We start from the raw sequence: 20298 nt of genomic DNA on the forward strand, positions 1-20298 counted from the left end.
AAGAAAACCCATGTGTAGTGACTGCATCGGTCGGTATGGCATCGGTACCATGTAAAAAACTTGGGTCACCATATTAAAAGCTTGTGGGATTGTTTGTGTAACTTGATTGAACCTGAGAGTTATAATATTAAAAAGTTGTAAGATTACTTAGATAACTAAATGAAAGTTGTTAGAGTACATAGAATCAAAGGATTACAACCCGAGTTCCCAATAGTTGATAACACAGTATCTTACCAACTGGGTTAGGCGCCGGGTAGTTTAAATACGAAATAGACTTAATTTATAATAAAACCAAAGTTGAAGACAAAGTGGACATTCAATTTAAAACACCAGTTGTAAACTTGTAATACATCTTACTAATCTATTAAAGCAAAACATGTTTTTCACACGACTTTTAAAAATGTCTTTCATATGGGATGCCAACTAATCAATTTTCATTATACATATTCAACCTAATTAACTAATTTTTTAGAAAAAATTACAATTTTTGTTCTTTTGAATTAGCTAAATTATGGAATGGGTCATTTCTGAAAATGAGTTTCACTTTTTATCCTTTATTTGCATGTTTGGCTTGATTTTAGTCCTTTAAACTAACATATGTTAAGTTTTTCAGTTAAGTAACCCCATGTGCACTGCACATGAGGGCAATTTTATCATTTATTCCTGTAAGGACTATTTGTGTAATTAAGCTAAAATTGTAATTAAAATAAATAAATTTAAATATTCTATATCTCAATACATTCTTGCTTCTCTCTTCATCCACACTCTCAAAAAATAAGTTTGAGGCCTTCTGGGTAGGTCTTCCAGTTGCCACAGCCCTATCATCTCCATAAAAACCATGTCAGCAATTTCCGGTGGTCCACCCTCAAAACCCTTATATTTAAAAGAACAGGCCTACAACATAATCCCCAAATCCGTATCTATCAGTTGTTTCTAAAGGTTCAGTCAAAACCCACAACCAAGATCAAACTTAGATCTAGCTTCATTTTGATTTAGGGCTTTCGATTGGAATGAAACCGCTCTCCATGAATCAAAACCCTACTCCAGTGAGAGACATAGAGAATATTGTGTTGACTCCAGCGTAGTGGAGTATAACAAGTATTTGGTAGATAAGAGGGTTTTTGTTTAGATTGGTGGTAGCGGCGGCAGATTTCGCTTAAGACGGTGGCGGCGGCATCCGTCTGGCGGTGGCATTCTTTTGTTTAATTACCATTCCTTCAATTTAATAAATTTTTATGTTAAATGATATAAAAATTAATGCATTTATTACTACTTAATATTTATCAATTACCTCAATTAAACCAATCACGGTTTTCTTAAAATTATATTCTTAACAATTTCTTTACCTTAATGTGGATGACATATCTGAAGGCCATATGAGAAACATGTTTTGTTTTAAATATATATTATAATGGTTTTATGTGTCATGACATATACTTATATTTGATGTCACGTATAACTTGTATTAAATATGCAAACAATTTTTATTGACATTATATTATTTTTTAGCTCATGTGATACACAGGTTACTAACCTAGTAATACAATATGAAGATAACAATACACTTAGTTTTCCATTTATAGTCATATATAACGTGTCCTAATATCAATCTTATATTTATGAGCAACAAAACCTTCATTCAAAGTACAAAAATCCAAGTCCATAAGTTATTATTATGGACCATAAATCCATAACCATAAAATAAGTGAAACAGATATTGGAAATTTATAAATTTGGCCTCATAAATACATGAATTTTTTGTGTATTCCAAAATACATTAAAAAGTTTTGGTTTATATTTTGGATTTGTGGGACAAATTTCTAATTTAGAAAAGTAAAATAAATTGCATGAAATTTTTGGCATGCTATTGTGTGGTGCACAAAGGATAGAATATGCGTAGAATATAATTTAATAATATTGGTCCACATACAAATGTATCAAGACAATTTAAAAGGGTATGAGTTGTGAGGGTCCAAACCGTCCAATGGTCCAAAATCAGGATGGAAATACGTGGGCTGTGGCTCTACAACCAATATATGTGACTTGATATTTATTTTTTTTAGCAGCGTTTGGAACCACATCAATATTCATGCAAACTTTTATGAGACATGATATCAACTGTTTATGCTGATTTTAATACTACAGGACTAACTGACCTGATAACATTGTCATTGACGAAACTCACCACTATAGAAAAAATAGTTTTCAAACTTGAGACCTTAAGATCTGATACGTTAACCATCACCACCAATTTGGTGTGCCCATCACTATTAAACTTCAACAAAATAAGAACAAGTATTACAGGCCACGTCTTTATTTAAAGAATAAAATACGATAGGATGATATCAGTGATATCTAATCTAATATATATAGTTATGGAAAGTGAATATGAACATGATATAAAACACAAATCTATACTATATATAAAGTATAAGTACGGGATCTCTTAAATTTTAAGAGATACCATACTTAATGCTTTAAATACAAACCATAATATATAAAATTTTATGGGTAATTTTGTCTTTTAACAATTTTTTTCATTTAGCAAAAATCATATAAATTGATTTTAATTTATTAAAAAATAATTACAAGTTTGTTCCTTTAACTTTAATCACATTTTGTTAATTTACAGAATAGTTACATATATACCCCTATTTTAAACTAATTACCCCCACGACGTTTAAACTTTTAAAACTTTTTCACACATTAACATTTTTTTAAAACACATTATACTATATAAACGAGAATTTTATTCTCTTTAATTTGAGTATGGTATTACTATATTTTTCTCATTTTAAAAACTTAATGCGTTACGTGATTACCATTAGGGACCGTCAAACAGGGTGGGTTGGGCGGGTTCAGCCGTTTGGGTCATGGGTCGAAAAAGTTAAGGTTAGAATGGGTCGATACAAAAAGGTTAATTTGGTTTGGGTCAGGTTGGGACGGGTTCGGGTCGAAAGGGGTCAAGTCAGAACAGATTTCGGGTTAAAACAGTGTCAGGCGAAATGGTTGTGAGTCAAGACGCGATCAATTTAGCTTTACGTACACACCGAAACCTGATTGAGCACCTACATTCGTTGTGTGACGTGCTTATTAATACCGGTTAAGCTTCCAATGCCATATTACGAGCATATTATCGTCGGCTTACGCGCGCACTGTTGTGAAGTTACGCACATAATGAAGCGGTAACACCGGTTACACATTCGATGTCATGTTTGCGTGCATAACGCGTCGCATCGCGTGGGCACTAAGCTAATACTATATATAAACAAATCCAAGGGTCCTCTTAAAATTAAAGAGGTACAACCTTGATTGCTTTTGGTACAATCCATATTGCATAAAGTTTTGAGATCTTAAGGGCAATGTTGTCATTTGGTTATATTATGTACGGTTAATATTATTTGGTTTAAAAATACTTACAAATATGGTCTCTCAACTTAAATCAAGTTTTATTAATGTGATAAATAGTTACATATTACCCCCTTATTTTAAATCAATTACCCTCACGATATTTAAACGACTATAACTTTTTTACACATTAATATTTTTTTAAAAAACATTACACCATAAAAACGAATATTTTATTCTCTTTAATTTAAGTATGATATTTAGTTTTTTTTTAATTTATGAAAAATAACATGTTGTGTGATAACTGATAACCTGTTAGGACCAAAATGCAGATTCAGTTCATAGGTAAGAATGGGTTAGGATCGAAATGGGTAGATAAAAAGAAAGGTTATTTTGGTTCTATTCAGGCCTAGATGGTTCATATTGAAAGAGGTTGGGGTTAGAATAGGTTTCGAGTTAGAATGGTGCCGGGTCAATTATTTGATTATTTGTTCAATATCTTCCACTCCGGCCTTCTTAATTCGTATCCTCGAAACCTCATCCCTACACTCATTATGGTGTGTACCGACAACAAATTGTGCACGTACATGCATTGTGTGACACGCTTACTGGAACCGGTTATGAGTCCAATGTCGTGTTACATGCATACCATTGCGAGGAGGCTACGCGTTCGATGCAGCTTTTACGAGCGTACTCCGCCGCATCATGCGGGCAACTGGCTAGTAATTTATAAAGCGTGACAAGGTTAAATATGAATAAGAACTTCATAACATATGCCAGAACAAACTTGCGATCACAGATAGTGTTTGATAGTCCAAACCTAGCGTCTCGTGTTTTGAGGAAAATGCATTTTCCGAATGCACATTACGGTAAACCCCGGTTGGGATTGGACTCGAACTTGAGACTATGCGATCTGTATCCCGAATCTTCTTTTCTCCTCCGGTATCAGTTGAACCAAAGTTCTTTCGCAATACACATAGGTAGCGTTTGGTATGTAGAAATGACAGAGTGAATGAAATGAGTCATTGTGAGAGAATGAAAAAACAGATGTTTGGTTGGTCAAGTGAATGGAATCAATACTTACACAACTAATCTCATTTCATCAAAACCATTCCCCCCCCAACCACCATATAATTTTTCATTCCATTCATCTTTCACCTTACACACTCGACAATACCACCTGACAACCACCAACACTGGCACCACCTAATCACCAGCCCTGCCACCACCACCACCACTGCTGTTACCACCACCACCATCGACAATGTCACTACCACCATAGTCTCCGCCACCATCGCCGTCATCGGTGCCGCCATTACCGTAGCCATTACAATTTTTTTTATGCTGGTAATTTCTTTGTTTTTTTTTTCAATTTTGAGATACGAGCATTTCTTATAGCTATCAAACAACATGAAATAATCATTCTATTCCCATATATTAATCAAACAAGACAAATAAATAAATAATAATTGTCCATTCCATTAAGGCTATGCGAAATGGAGGGTAACAAAATGAGAGCAATTTTCGACACGTGACATCACATCATATACATAACTGTTATATATACATATATATATATATATATATATATATATATATATATATATAGGGTTAGGGAATGTTGCAAAAGTCGCTAGGTGAACCCTAGGCGGTCGACTGGGGAGTTGGTTGTACTCGGAGTACTCGGGGAGTACTCGGACATGATAAATATAAAGAAAATTAATTTTTGGATATTATATATATGTCAAATATGATTATTTTACTAATATTTATAATAAAATATGTAAATATCAATATAAATAGAAGAAATACACAATATATTATTCTAAGAATTAATAATCATTAATTAAAAAAATGATATTTGTTCTTTAATATTATTGGAATAAGAATTACAATTTATTTATTTTAAGTCAAAATCGGCTCAAGTCCACTGACTAAATGTGAATTTGGCAAAGGTTGACAATTTTTATTGATTCTTAGTAATTCGGCGGAGTTAAAGAAACTCCCCTCGGGGACGTACCTTATAGCGACTACTTGAGGAGTACTCGGCCTTGTAAACCTACTTTTACAACATTGATATATATATATATATATATTATACACACGCTAAATATAATAATATTAACCCACAAAATACACACGACGACAAATATTCGTCCCCCCCCCTCTCCCTTCATGTGTGTTTGGTTGGTTGGGGGGGAGGTGTTGTTCCCTCCAAAAATCGCCCACTGTCCCCTCTTGCAGCCCCATTACACATGGCCTACCCATAGTCCGTATGCTTTTTTTTTTTTCATAAAACTATATTCTAACTAAAAACCAATTCACAAACCGTTAGTTTTACGTTTCCGAAAACGACGTGAAGACAGTGTTGTGTGTTCATTCAAGCACCACGAATAATAATCCCATCGTCACGGCCAATCCTCCACCATTCAAACTCTCATCATTTCATATATAACCACCACCACATTCTCAACCTCACGCTCAAATCCATAATCTTACATCACATTGCGCGTTGTTTGTTTCACGCCTATATATATAAACACATATATATAACCACCACCTTTACCACCATAACATTCAAATTAATCTTACATCACATTGCGCGTTGTTTGTTTGGGGTAAAACCCGTGCAGAATAAGCTGTAGACATCACGGCTATACACGGCGCACCGTTCGTACATGTCCGTGGCAAGGGTGACACATCTGCTGCCATAACAACAACTGAAAACAACCCTTGCACGTACGGCGGACGTGGAGCTTTGCCTTCTGAAGGCGGGTGTCCTTCTGATCTCTTGTTTCTTGCGGGTGGTGGATTGTCTGTTCTTCTTGTAGCTTCGGTGTTTTAGATTGTAGATACATATATATACATACACACACACGTATATATATATATACAAAAAATTTTGGTGTTGTGATTTGTGAGTGAGTGAAAATGATGCTGAGAATCAAGAGGGTTCCTACGGTTGTTTCGAATTACCAGGCGGAGGAAGCCGGTGGTGGTGGTGCGGTTGGGTGTGGGCGGAATTGTATGAGAGATTGTTGCTTAACAGGTAAACTATTTAAATGCGCTTTTCGTTCACGTGGTTTGTTCAAATCTTTAGTTTTAATACAATAGTTTTGAATCTGTGGTTTTCGTCCATGTGGTTTTATTTCACTTGCAATTAAACCCGACCTCACTAACCCCGTTAAGTTTGATCGTTAAACCCATCAGCGTGCACCTCACATGAGGGAAAGTTTTGTCCTTTTTTTCCCCAAATAAACCTCAGCCCCTTACGCGAAGGGGCTTGCTAATTAGGGTTGGGGAGAAAAGGGACAAAACTTTCCCTCACGTGAGGGGCACGCTGATGGGTTTAACGACCAAACTTAATGGGGTTAGTAAGGTCGGGTTTAATTGCAAGTGAAATGAAACCACAGAGACGAAAATCACAGATTTAAAACTATTGGACTAAAATTGCAAATTCGGACAAACTACTGGGATGAAAACGGCAGTTTACTCTTTTTTTTTACCTTAATGTTATTGTTAATTGCTAGGGGTGTGCAAGGTTAGGTTTGGTGATGCTAGGTTAGGTTATTAGTTTCAACCGAAACCAAAGTCTATTGGTTTAATCTAGTTTACTAACCAGTTGGTTTTTGGTTATCGGTTCGGTTTGGTTATTTTCGGTTATAGATATTTGAAGTGTTAATTATTGCTTTGGTTTGGTTATTTTCAGTTATAGATATATGGTTAACTGAAAAATCAATTTCCCAGAAAATCAAAAATTAACTGTCGATTATTGCTTCAGTTTGGTTATCTTCATTTAAAGATGTATAGCCAGTGGTGCATCCAGGAATTTTTTCCAGTGGATGCACTTTTTTAGATTCTTCAATTTCAAAGAGTCGGATATAAAAAAATTCGGGTCGGTTCGGCAGTTCAGTTTATGAGTATATGCTTAAAGTATGTGAAGTAATGATATACCTTTTCGAATATATGTTGTAGGTTGTATTTTGTCTGTTTTGACTCAATTTGGTTCGGTTTTTTCTCAACTCGGTTATTGGCTATACTGTAAGCTTTGTAGATCAAACACAGTTCTTTGTTTCGTGTCTATATTCTCACCTAACATAACTTAATTGTAGCTTTAGGCTTATAAAATACTAAGTTAGTTTAAATATAATTATTCTATTTTCCTAATAAGTTACTTAACACTTAGAGAGCACGCTAGTGTAACACTACAACATTGAACACAACGAATACCGATTTCACTACGGTATTTGCGGCGGGGCTTATCAACTTTATAATTATAATGGTGTGCACTCCAGATTTTATATATAGTTTTACATTATAATTTCGGAAGTCGGGGGTTCCAGTGCACCCCCTAGTATCAATGTAAATCCGCCCGTGTATAGCTAACCGAAAAATCAGTTTTTTGAAAAGGCAAAAAGTTAACCGTCGTTTTTTCGGTTAATTCGGTTTCAGTTGGTTAATATTTATGCTCACCCCTAATTACATCTTGATGTGAATTACTAAATTGTTTATTTGTCTTGATGTGGTTTGTTTAATTGTTTTGATGCAGGTGCAAAGCTACCTCTGTTTGCTTTCCAAAAATATAACAAGGTTGAATCCAGTGACAAGAAGGATCCACCTTTTGCTTTCTTGGATTCTCTTCTCCTTCGAGAGGTAATATTCAATATCAGCTAATGTTTCACCAGTTATTACGGCGCAAACGAGTTGAGCCCGAGCTTGACTAGGCTTGAGCTCAACTCATTTTAACTTGCAAGAGCTCGAGCTCGGCCCGTTTATTATTTATGAGCTACTTTATATAAATTTTTAGTTATTTTTATATATTTTGAGCAAACCATAAACGAGCTGAGCCTGAGCTTGACTAGGCTCGAGCTCAGCTCATTTTAACTTGCAATAGCTCGAACTTGGCCCGTTTATTATTTATGAGTTACTTTATATAAACTTTTAGTTATTTTATATATTTTGAGAAAATCATAAACGAGCTGAGCTTGACTAGGCTCGAGCTCAGCTCAGCTCATTTTTACTTGCAAGAGCTCGAGCTCGGACCGTTTATTATTTATGAGTTACTTTATATAAATTTTTAGTTATTTTTATATATTTTGAGAAAACCTAAAACGAGCTGAGCCCGAGCTTGACTAGGCTCGAGCTCAGCCCGTTTTATTTATGAGTTACTTTATATAAACTTTTAGTTATTTTATATATTTTGAGAAAACCTTAAACGAGCTGAGCCCGAGCTTGACTAGGCTCGAGCTCAGCTCATTTTAACTTGCAAGAGCTCGAGCTCGGCCCGTTTATTATTTATGAATTACTTTATATAAATTTTTAGTTATTTTTATACATTTTGAGAAAACCTTAAACGAGCCTAAGCTTGACTTGAACTTGCGTGCAGTACCTTAAACAAGCCAAAGCTCGGCTATGCCTTGCAAAGCTAATACATAGTAGTCCAAAAGAGTTAACAGTTCAAAATACAGAAAGCTTGACGAGCCTAAACGATCTTCCCATACAAGGCTTGAGCTCTGGCTCGATACCTAAACGAGCTCTATTTAAGGCTCGACCCGCTTTGACCTTTTTATCGATCCAATCTCGAGTAGCTTGTGAGCAGCTCGGCTCGCCTGCACCCCTACTAGTTAGATTACTTGACTATCGCGTTAAGCTAATATTGGTTCTTATTTTTTTTTATATTTAAAGTGGGAGGATCGCGCTGAGAGGGGTTTGTTTCGCTATGATGTTACTGCATGTTCTACTAAGGTATATAACTCATAGTCATGAATAAGATACTAGGATTGCGAAAACAATCAAACATGCTAAACTTGTTGCATAATATGTGCATAAACAGGTGATTCCAGGAGATTATGGTTTTATCGCTCAGTTAAACGAAGGGCGCCACCTCAAAAAGCGTCCAACTGAGTTCCGAGTGGATAAAATTCTTCAACCGTTCGATGGGAGCAAGTTCAACTTCACTAAAGTTGGACAAGAAGAGATTTTGTTTCAGTTTGAAGCAAGCAAAGACGGTGAAGTTGAGTTCTATCCGAATGCTCCTGTTGATGTCGAAAGCTCCCCGAGTGTTGTTGCCATTAATGTAAGTCTTCTTGATCATGTTTATGTTGATGTTATTTGTTGAATAATTGTTTTATTTAAAAAAAAATTGTAATTTAATAGGTGAGTCCGATCGAATATGGACACGTGCTTTTGATTCCTTGGATTCTTGAGTGTCTGCCTCAAAGAATTGACCACGAAAGCCTCTTGCTTGCGCTTTACATGGCGTCAGAAGCTGGGAATCCATACTTCCGTTTGGGTTACAATAGTCTCGGGGCGTTTGCTACCATCAATCATCTTCATTTTCAGGTTCATTACTATTTTGATCTTATTTTAATCCATTGTGTACTAAACTGAAAACCAAAACTTCGCTTTTTGGATTTTTTGGAATCGCTCGGTTACAGTTCGATTTCGGTTTTTTCGGTTTTTGCCATTTGAGCGTGAAAATTTTAGGCCGAAAAAAAATTGGCCGAAAATAATGAATTTAGGTCTAAATAGTTTAGTTAATTGTTAACAAATAGACTATTATACATTTGACCAAAAATATTTGAGTTGCATGTTTATTAAATTCTTATAAATTACTTAAAACAAAAAATAAAAATTTAAGAATTCGGTTCGTTTTTTTGTTTTTTTTGTTTTTATTACATGCAAAACCATAACCTAACCGTTAGTTCAGTTTTACAAACATATAAAACCAAACCGTCAGTTTTTGTTTCGATTCTGTTTTTTCGTTTCGGATTTTCGGTTTCTTGCACACCTCTACATATAACCATGAGAAGTTGATAATTAGGAAGTAGCCAAATAGGTATTGCATATTGATCCCAAAATGAAAATGTAGCAATTTGCATAAACTATTATGTCTATATGAAGCTAACTTAATGCTTAATGATAATTTAATTGCAGGCTTATTATCTTGCTGTCCCCTTTCCAATAGAGAAAGCTCCCACTCGAAAGATTACCGACTTCAAAGGCGGGGTTGTAATATCCGAGATTCTCAAGTACCCTGTTCGAGGCCTCGTCTTTGAAGGCGGATACTCACTTGAACATCTATCAAATGCAGTCAGTGACTCCTGCATTTGCCTCCAAGACAACAATATACCTTATAATGTTCTCATATCTGATTCTGGGACCCGCGTGTTTCTTTTGCCGCAGGTAGAGTCACATTTACTTATTAACGGGTCAATTTTCATTTTTACTGCGTACAACCTCCTAAGTTGTTCTTATTCAAAGACAGAGATTATTATAAGTATTTATTAGGGGCTGTGGTTTCAGTCATGACCCGAACACGACATGAAAACAATCAGTTTTGGGTTGGTAGATACAGCGCGTTGAAAAAGGGGTCGTCTTTAGGTTGACCCGTATAAAAACATGTTGACCCATTAACCAGTTTTTGCTACGAAATTTTTTTATTTATCATTTTGTCAAAAAAAAAAATTTCATAAACGAAGATTTTTCGGTTTACCGTGAAAAATGACTTGTTACCAAAAATTTTATTTTTTTCTTTTAATTACTACCGTAAATGAATTGATTTATCATCAAAGTTTTTATTTTTTTTTTCTCTTTCCAAAAGCACACATTTTGGGGTTAAAAAAAACTTTGGTAATATTTCAGTTAAACGAGCGTGATCAGGCTGACACAAATATATTGAAGTATTTGACACGAATAAAAATATGGGCCGCATTCAGGTTCCACAATTCAACCCGCCAGCCCGACACGATTGACCTCCCTAGACTATTAATAAATTACTTATCCATAAATATATTTAAAATGGACAAAAGAGTGTTTGTGGGTCAAACCAGCCTGTTTCGACCCAGACCCGTTACCCAAACCGACACGATTTCTAATGTTTTGTTGTAAATAACTGGCATGCAGTGTTATGCTGAGAAACAAGCTCTAGGAGAAGTAAGTTCCGAGCTTCTAGACACGCAAGTGAACCCTGCGGTTTGGGAGATCAGTGGACACATGGTGTTGAAACGCAAACAAGACTACGACGGTGCCAGTGAGGATAACGCGTGGCGTCTTCTTGCAGAGGTGTCACTCTCTGAGACCCGGTTCCAGGAAGTGCTAGCCATCATCTTTGAAGCCATCTCGTGTGTTGTTACCGAGAATGCGAGCTTACATGATGAAGATGAACAAGATATTGATGCCCTTAAGAATGCACCCCACCAGACAGCCATTGTTGCTGGGAAGCAAGAATGCCTAGTTCAGCACTAGGGGAGCGTTTCGTGTGTTAAAGTTTATGTATAACTCCTTAAATAACAACACATTTCTTGTGTTGAATGGAGCTATGTTTTGTTATGTAAAATACTTGTTTAATTCTGCAAAAGATTTGATATTTTGTTCTTTATTTGATTATGTTTTAGAAGTGATCATGGTATAAAAAAGCCCGTGCGTGTGGCAAACTACGCAACGAGAAAAATGTTTCAAAGGGTAAGAAGTGACACGATTCATCGTTTTGCTTATGGCACACTTCAAGGCGAAGAGAGATGGCCATAAAGCTCATGAAGTGTGCGTTTTTGCCTATGGCACACTTTAAGGTGGAGAGAGACAACAATCGTATTCCAGATTCGGTGACATGGTCTAAAAAAAGGCCTCCGGTGTAAGGGGACAAGGAAAATGTTTTAAACTATTCCTCGACATAGGTGACGTAGAGAGTAGAGGTGCACGAAATACCCGATTCCGGACCCGACCAGAACTGGTTCTTGTTCGTGCCCGTCCAGCGGGTATGACCTGGTATTGGGTTTACCCGATTCCGAACCCGACCCAGAACTGGTTCCTGCTCGTACCCGGCCCGCGGGTATGACCTGGTATTGGGTTTCTCCCTAAACCAGACCAGACGAAACCAGTTCCACCTTTACCCGACCCAACCCTACCAGAAACCTGGAAAACCTGGTCAAAACCTGTCCCAACCCTACCTGAAACCCGGAAAACCTGGTCAAAACCCGGAACCGGTTCCTACTCGACCCTGTTTTGACTTTTGCTGACCATAATCGGAACTGGTTCCAGTTCCTAAATGTATCCGTTTGTGCACCTCTACTAGAGAGCATTTCGGCAACTATCATCACTAGGTTAAATAATAGTAAACACACAATAATGTATTTATAGTTCAAAAACACAAAATTATATTCTGTCACTGTCACACCATGTTACAAACATACTAATAAGTCGGAAACTTCTGATCAACCTCACGCGCCCATGATTCCAACCCACCGACAATATCCTTCGCAGACGTAAACCCCAACTTATGCAGCAACTGAAGAGCCCTTTGTGAATCATTACCTCTTCTGCATACTACATACAGACTGGCATCTGAACCATTAACAGTCCCATTGCTTTCTTGCACGGATTTCAATTCAGATGATACCTCAGGTAACCGAGACTCCAAATTTGCAAGTGGTATGTTTATGGATTTGGGAAGGGATATGATCTTGTAATGGTGAGATGGTCGTACGTCGATTAGCACGTGTGGCGAGCCCTATTTAACAACCTCGCCGTATTCCTTGCTGCTTATTCTAGAGTCTGGTGTCAGCAATTTCAACTTCAAAGGAGCCTGTAAACAATTTGAGTTATAATATATACACGATAAAAGAGTCATGGTTGCAGATAGAAAATTAGAAACGGGTCGGGTCAGGTTGGGCTGACACAAATCACGTTTTTATGTGAAAAAAAATATTTTTTTTATATAAACAACTAATCGAGTCATGTATGATAGCAAAAATGCTATTAATTCAAGGGGCATTTACATATTTCCCCTTCCTAAACTTTGAAATTACATATTTCCCCAAATCATGCTTAAAGAGCATTGTACATTTTGCATTAAAAACTTGTATTTTGGGGAAATATGTAATTTGCATAGTTTAGGAAGGGGAAATAAGTAAAAATCCCTTAATTCAAAAGGATACTGTATGTAATCACTATCAGAGATATTTTTATTTTTTCCAGGATTTTAAGGGTATTTTCGTCCATGCATTTTGACCAAAATTGATACGATAAATGAAACTAAAGACATATGCGGGTGGCCTATAAAGTAGTTTCAGTAACCCAACGGCCATATTGAAGAAAGTTACATGCTTGGGTGACCTCTACATACACAATCCCTTAATTTTTTAATAGAATAATCTTCTGGGATGTTATAAATTGAAACACTTTTGATGCATGTGATCTACTTGTTTAGTGGTTGTAAATTTGTAATAAGAACCGAAACAATTAGGAAGATTTATGGGATAAGAAAACAAACCACAGTTAACGGTGACTGAGTGAATTTCTCATAATCAAACTGCTGAAACTGCTCTTGTGTCATTGGATTTTCTCCACAAGCTTCGCACTGTAATGACCTTCCCCTAATCTTTACCTAAAGACGTAACGAATTACCAATTAGAGAAGTTAGGTAGCATTTAATCAATAACATGATTGAATGGAATGTATGGATTAATATTTTACGTGTATCAACCTCATACCCTCAAACCGAACATTTATTATAGGATATTAACATGTACAAGATGATCAGAGATTAATATTTATAAAAAACGGTAACAAATCTTACAATGCGAATTCTGGCTGATAGTGCATCAAAAAGAAGCATCCTTCCAGAAAGTGGCTCGCCAACTAAGCTTGCCAACTTGATCGCCTCGAGGGCTTGAAGACACCCAATAACACCAGGAACTGTAAGGAAATGGAGGATAGCAAACATAAAGGACCAGTTTTGCTATTCTGTCTAGAAAGAAAGTAATGAACTTTTGTCTTTTTCTCTGGGCTTCAAGTGCCACATCAGCTGACTAGTCATCGTGTTGACCAGGTAACCGGTGAGCGTACATCAAATCAAAAATTTTTGAAAGTTTAAAGCGTTTAGTTATAAAGGTTTAAAAGTTTAAGCTTTTTTTGAGCAAAAATGAAAATTAGACATAATTTGGTTACCATTTTATGCAATTTTACAATATTAATCTTCCATCAACAACTTACAAGACTGTATGCATTAAAATATTAAATAATAAACTTCAGTCCATTTGGCCCATTTCCACTTTAGCTAGATTGATGCAGTTTCGGAAGCGATCAATGGCTCGAGAGACTCATGATTAATCAAAGACGATAAAACGAACCAAAGGTTCAAGAACAATGTTCTTGTAATATCAAACTTAATCAAAAAATAATGAACTAACAATCATGTAACCCTATTTATACTAAACAAAGGGAAATAAATAAACATGGAAACGAAATAAACGTAAAATAATAAAAGATAAAGTAATAATTTAAAAGATTTCAATTTCCTATAATGCTCCTGCATCATACTCCCCGTCTTCGAAAAAAACTCGTCCTCGAGTTTTGCCTTAAAACCAAAGCCACCTGGATCGAAAGGAACATCAACCCGCTCTTTATTTATTATCACCATGACCCGCTCAAACCGTTCAACTTTACGGGTCATCTCACCCGGCTCTAAATTCGTACCACCTGGGTCTATTGGGTTATCGGGCCTCTTCACCTCCTTCTCCCCGTCTTCGAAAAAGACTCGTCCTCGAGTCTTGAGAACGTCTCCACTACCACTTAATTTATTAACTTTATAAATATGAGACGGATCATTTCGATTAACCAACTTTTGAAACAGAACTTGGGTCTCCGATGTGCGTTGGGCCAAAGAATTAGACACGGGCCAGTCACCACTTATTTGTTGAGCTCTCAATATTTTAGTGCTCTCAGAATATATGAACGGCTGCCCTTGATCATTACCCACGTGAACAATGTCTTTCACATGAAGGCTTTTAATTAATGAAGGCCCAAGTGTATCATTCCTATGCATGGAAGTCACGCAAGCATGATTTTCGGGAAACGAATCAGCAACTTTGGAATCAATAATATCATTATCATTTAGAAAAGGCAATTCCTTAAATAATTCCCCCAAAGTCAAACCATTATCTTCAAATTGAATGTGTAAATCCGGAGATCCCGAACTTGGCGATTCTAGTTGCAGTTTTCCCATATTCCACGGCTTATTTGTTGATGACTCTACAAGTGATTCATCTCCTTCGTCCACTGAACCACCCTCAACTACTATTGCGCCACCAGAGACCACCGCATCCCCACCATCTTCATCATCTCCTTGTGCTTCCTTTTTCCCTCTTGAATAATACTCCCGTCAAGAGCCTTTTGCACGAACACACATTCTTCCTCATTAAAATCAATCCGGTCATCATCGAACCTCGGCCCGTCTTCATCGAACCTCAGCCCGTCTTCCGATATACACTCCTGATAGATCGGTTCATAGAACCGAGGTGGGTCATAGTAAGACGGCTGCTGCTCTCCGCCGTCACCTTCGTCCCAGACGACGGTGCTCGACTCGGTTTCCGTCTTGCTCATCTCCGGTTGTAACTCGAGATCACGGACTCGTTTACGGAGCCGGTGGATCTCTTCAAGATCGCGGACCCGTTGTCGGAGTCGTTTGATCTTCATAAGATCCCGTGGGTCGGAACAAACTCCACCGCTGCCTCGGTCGGCGATTCTGCGAGTAGGAAATCGCTCTTCTCCACGAGCACGTGAATAGAAAACACTTCTGTTGTTGCCTCGGTCGGCGAATCTACGATCAAGCAAGTATTCGCCACCACGTCGAGCCATTTGAGAACCAAAAGCTCTGATACCAACTGATGCAGTTTCGGAAGCGATCAATGGCTCGAGAGACTCATGACTAATCAAAGACGATAAAACGAACCAAAGGTTCAAGAGCAATGTTCTTGTAATATCAAACTTAATCAAAAAATAATGAACTAACAATCATGTAACCCAATTTATACTAAACAAAGGGAAATAGATAAACATGGAAACGAAATAAACGTAAAATAATAAAAGATAAAGTAATAATTTAAAAGATTTCAATTTCCTATAATGCTCCTGCATCATAGATCCTTCTGTTTTGATCTATTTATAATAGATAAATCCCAAATTGATCCATTTAGAAGTAAAGAGCGATTAAGAGACACACTTGTCCATTTTTAAAAGCGGTAACCTTTTTTGAGACAAACCGAAAAAAGTAACAGCTTATGATCCTCTAGGACAGCTCAGACAGAATTTTAGCTTACCTACACCTAGAACACCACTGTCAGAGCATCTTTGACATGCTGTTGTAGGCGGTGGAGATAACACGGGCCTCCATTGTAATGATAAACCGCAAGCTACAAATCAGTTAAAAAAAGATACAGATGCAGTTATATAACATAAAACAAGTATCGATATTTAAAAAACACACAGCTTTAATTCACATGAATATATTATGTATTTTGTACCTGTCCTTCCAAACCCAGTGCAGCACCTGATACAAGCGGCTGCACGAATAATCATTAAACGTCAACATTTAGATATTTTCAAATAATATGCCTTTGAATGTATTGAATCTGGAAAGAAACCCACCTTTCCCAGTAAAACACAGCAATCACTGATCAAATATCGGCTAGGGGCATTATCGGTGGCGTCTATTACAATGTCATATCTAAAATATTAACAAATATGAAATTCATTAAAGAGTTATGCCATGAACGATTAATAAAAGGTGAAAATAACAACAAAGGACTTAAAATAAGTATATTGCGTTTTGTTTAGCTCCGTGTAACAAGGATACTTACTTGCTGACAATCTCTAAAGCATTCGATGTGCGTAAAGCCTCTTTGTGTTCCACTATTTCAATGGTGGAATTAATTCTGATACATAAAACTACAGTACACGCAAAACATTAACGCCTGGCACAAGCTTAATACTTATGCAAGTATAAAAACATATTCTTAGCTAGATTCAAAAGGAAATGATAATAATAATAATAATAATAATAATAATAATAAAATAAAGAAAGAACATACGAACGGCAAGCTGCAGCAGCAGATTCCACTTTAGACCGACCTATATATGCTTCACCATGAATAATCTGAAATGCTTAACAAAATTAGTAAAGTGACAATTAGTAAAGTGACATCGTGTTTGGTATTCAAAGAACACGCGCCTAAAAAAACGATGTACACCACTAATAAGAAACAATGGTATCAACAAATGTAATAGAGAAGGTAGCAATTGCATACCTGTCTGTGCAGATTGTTTAGCTCAACAACATCATGATCCACCATACCTAACTTACCTGTCAAGATTTAACTAAATTATTAATCAAATTATCTAAGAGCCTAAATTGTTTCCATTTCCACACACATGTCGTCATTGGCGTCAATAAACTCTATAGATTGAAATCAATTAAAAATAAAAACAGATATCTCACCTACACCACAGGCAGCTAGATATAACAGAGCAGGTGATCCCAAACCACCAGCTCCAATAACTAAAATCGACGATTTTATGAGATTTGACTGCCCTGCAACCAAATTATACATAAGATTAAATAGTGATGTCGGGGCCACAATTCAACTTTCGAAAATTTTATTAGTTTTTTTTCTTTTTGTTTCAAATATATTAACTTGATGTAATTATTTTGTAGGTTTACTTTCGGCATTGTTACGAACTTAACCGGTACCGACTGAATTTGCGTCGACTCGCCGCCACAACGGCGAGCTTACAGACCGAATAAAGGTCGTTTTAAATATATATATATATATATTTACATTATAGGTTATACAAGTGTCACTACTATTCTGGGTGTTTCTAATTTACCCTTTTAAGTTTAGTCCCAGTACCGTAATAAAACTAACCGATACCAACCAAATTTGTGTTGCTTTGATCATAAGTTATAGTGCATGTGTCATATTGTTTTGGGCGTTTACAAATTCATTTTTTTTATTTAGTGCCAGTCCCGTAACAAACCTAACCAATACCCAATTGAATTCATGTTGCTCTGATCATAAGCTATACACATGCCATGCTTTTTTGGGTGTTTACAATTTTATTTTCTTGATTTTGTGTTGGTACCTAACTACCATTATGATCCTAACCGATACCGACCAAATTCGCATGGACTCGCCGCCGCAACACCCAAGTTTAACTGATCGAATAAACGTTGTTTAAAATGTTTATTATTATTATTGCAGGCTATACAAGTGCCAATACCATTATGTGTGTTTACTAATATATTTTCCGGGTTTAGTGCCGATATCATAACAAACCTAACCGAATTTGTGTTGCTTTGATAATAAACAATGTGTGGACACTGTTTTGGCCGTCTAGAAATTTATTTTTATTGTTTGGCGTTGGTGCCGTTACCAACTTAACTGATACCAACCAAATTCGCGTCTTGGCGGTTTGTTACCTTGTTAATGTGAATATGCTGAACTTAACAGTAAACCCACATAAGTAAACACATAAACCCAATTAATTTACACGCTACTGTAACTAGGCCTGTAAACAAACTGAACGTTCGGTGAACTGTTCGGCTGGAATTTCATTTATGTTCCTTTATTTAATAAACGAACGAACATAAACATAAAATTTGTGTTCGTTTAATTAAATGAACGAACTAGAACGCATGTTTCGTTCGTTCATTTATGTTCGTGAACATTTGCTTATTTATGTCCGTTTGCACATTAATAGAAAATAATTAAATACTTATCTTGAATACTCATCTAATACTCATCTACTTAATGGTTCCAAATCTGTTCATTTATGTTCGTTTATGTTTATTTGCATTTTTTTATAAATGTTCATTTTTGTTTGTTTGACTTTGCTCAGTTATGTTCATTTACATATTAATAGAAAATAACTAAATATTATCTTGAAGAGTCATCTATTTAATAGTTTTATTTATATTTGTTCATCTGTGTTTATCTATGTTTGTTTGTGTTTATTTACATTTGTTTATATATGTTCAGTTATGTCCGTGAACCGTAAACAAACGAACATAAACAAACATGAACACAAAATAAGTGTCCGTGTTCGTTTAAAGTTAAATGAAACAAACGATCATAAACGAGCACGCTCGTTTTGTAAATAAGCGAGCGCGAACACCAAATAAGTGTCCGTGTTCGTTTAAGTTAAATGAAACACACGTTCATTTTGTAAATAAGCAAGCGCGAACACCAAATAAGTGTCCGTGTTCGTTTAAAGTTAAATGAAACAAACGACCATAAACGAACACGAACACTTTCATTTTTTAAATAAACAAATACGAACACAAAATAAGTGTTCGTGTTTGTTTAAAGTTATATGAAACAAACGAACATAATCGAACACAAACACTTTCATTTTTAAATAAGCAACCACGAACACAAAATAGTGCTCGTGTTCATTTAAAGTTAGATGAAGCAAACAATCATAAACGAACACGAACATGCTCATTTTTTAAATAAACGAACATGAACACAAAATAAGTGTTTGTGTTTGTTTAAAGTTAAATAAAACAAACGATCATAAACGAACACAAACGAACAAGAACATGCTCATTTTTTAAATAAACGAACAGGAACACAAATAAGTGTTCGTGCTCATTTAAAGATAGATGAAACAATATAAACGAACACGAACACATTCAATTTTTAAATAAACGCGAACACAAAATAAGTGTTCTTGTTCGTTTAAAGTTAAATGAAACAAACAACCATAAACGAACACGAACATTTTTTAAATAAACAAGCACGAACACAAAATAAGTGTTCATGTCCGTTTAAAGTTAAATGTACGAACACAAACGCAAAATAAGTGTTCGTGTCCGTTTAAAGTTAAATAAACGAACACGAACACGAAATAACAGGGAAGCAAACCTTGAACACCAAAGGATGGGAGTAACAGCTGACGGCTGTATATATAAATATTATCCGGACTCAAACCATGACCTAATTCTCCGTTAACACTAACACTAACGGCAGATGATTCATCTTCTTCATTTGATTTTGATTCAATTTGTTGAAGCTGAGCTTCGATGGCGGATATCCGAGCCTCGATGTCTCGTTTGGAGTGCTTTAAATGCTCGAGTTCACGGAGTAATACGTCAGCATCAGATCCCATTGG

General features: G+C 36.0%; 1 protein-coding gene and 1 pseudogene across 2 annotated transcripts; one reads left to right on the forward strand and one right to left on the reverse strand.

The window, feature by feature from the left end:
* Positions 1 to 6279: 6279 nt before the first annotated feature.
* On the forward strand, positions 6280 to 11595 carry LOC143590562 (GDP-L-galactose phosphorylase 1-like). The gene is made up of 8 exons (XM_077071005.1): positions 6280 to 6397; positions 7324 to 7389; positions 7898 to 8001; positions 9034 to 9093; positions 9182 to 9424; positions 9505 to 9690; positions 10285 to 10533; positions 11254 to 11595. Exons 1-8 carry the CDS (start codon positions 6280 to 6282, stop codon positions 11593 to 11595), a joined length of 1368 nt encoding a protein of 455 aa, XP_076927120.1.
* Positions 11596 to 12518: 923 nt separating this feature from the next.
* Positions 12519 to 20298, reverse strand: LOC143590560 (adenylyltransferase and sulfurtransferase MOCS3-like; annotated as a pseudogene). The gene is made up of 11 exons (XR_013145488.1): positions 20052 to 20298; positions 17624 to 17716; positions 17433 to 17488; positions 17217 to 17281; positions 16986 to 17060; positions 16774 to 16852; positions 16650 to 16688; positions 16446 to 16538; positions 13925 to 14043; positions 13619 to 13732; positions 12519 to 12931 (listed from the first exon to the last, which is right to left on the reverse strand). The product of XR_013145488.1 is annotated as an adenylyltransferase and sulfurtransferase MOCS3-like (transcript).

Source organism: Bidens hawaiensis, unplaced genomic scaffold (genome assembly GCF_021521415.1).
Source record: "Bidens hawaiensis isolate Kalapana, Puna unplaced genomic scaffold, B.hawaiensis_p1.1 tig00038664_1, whole genome shotgun sequence".
NCBI classification, from domain to species: Eukaryota; Viridiplantae; Streptophyta; class Magnoliopsida; order Asterales; family Asteraceae; genus Bidens; species Bidens hawaiensis.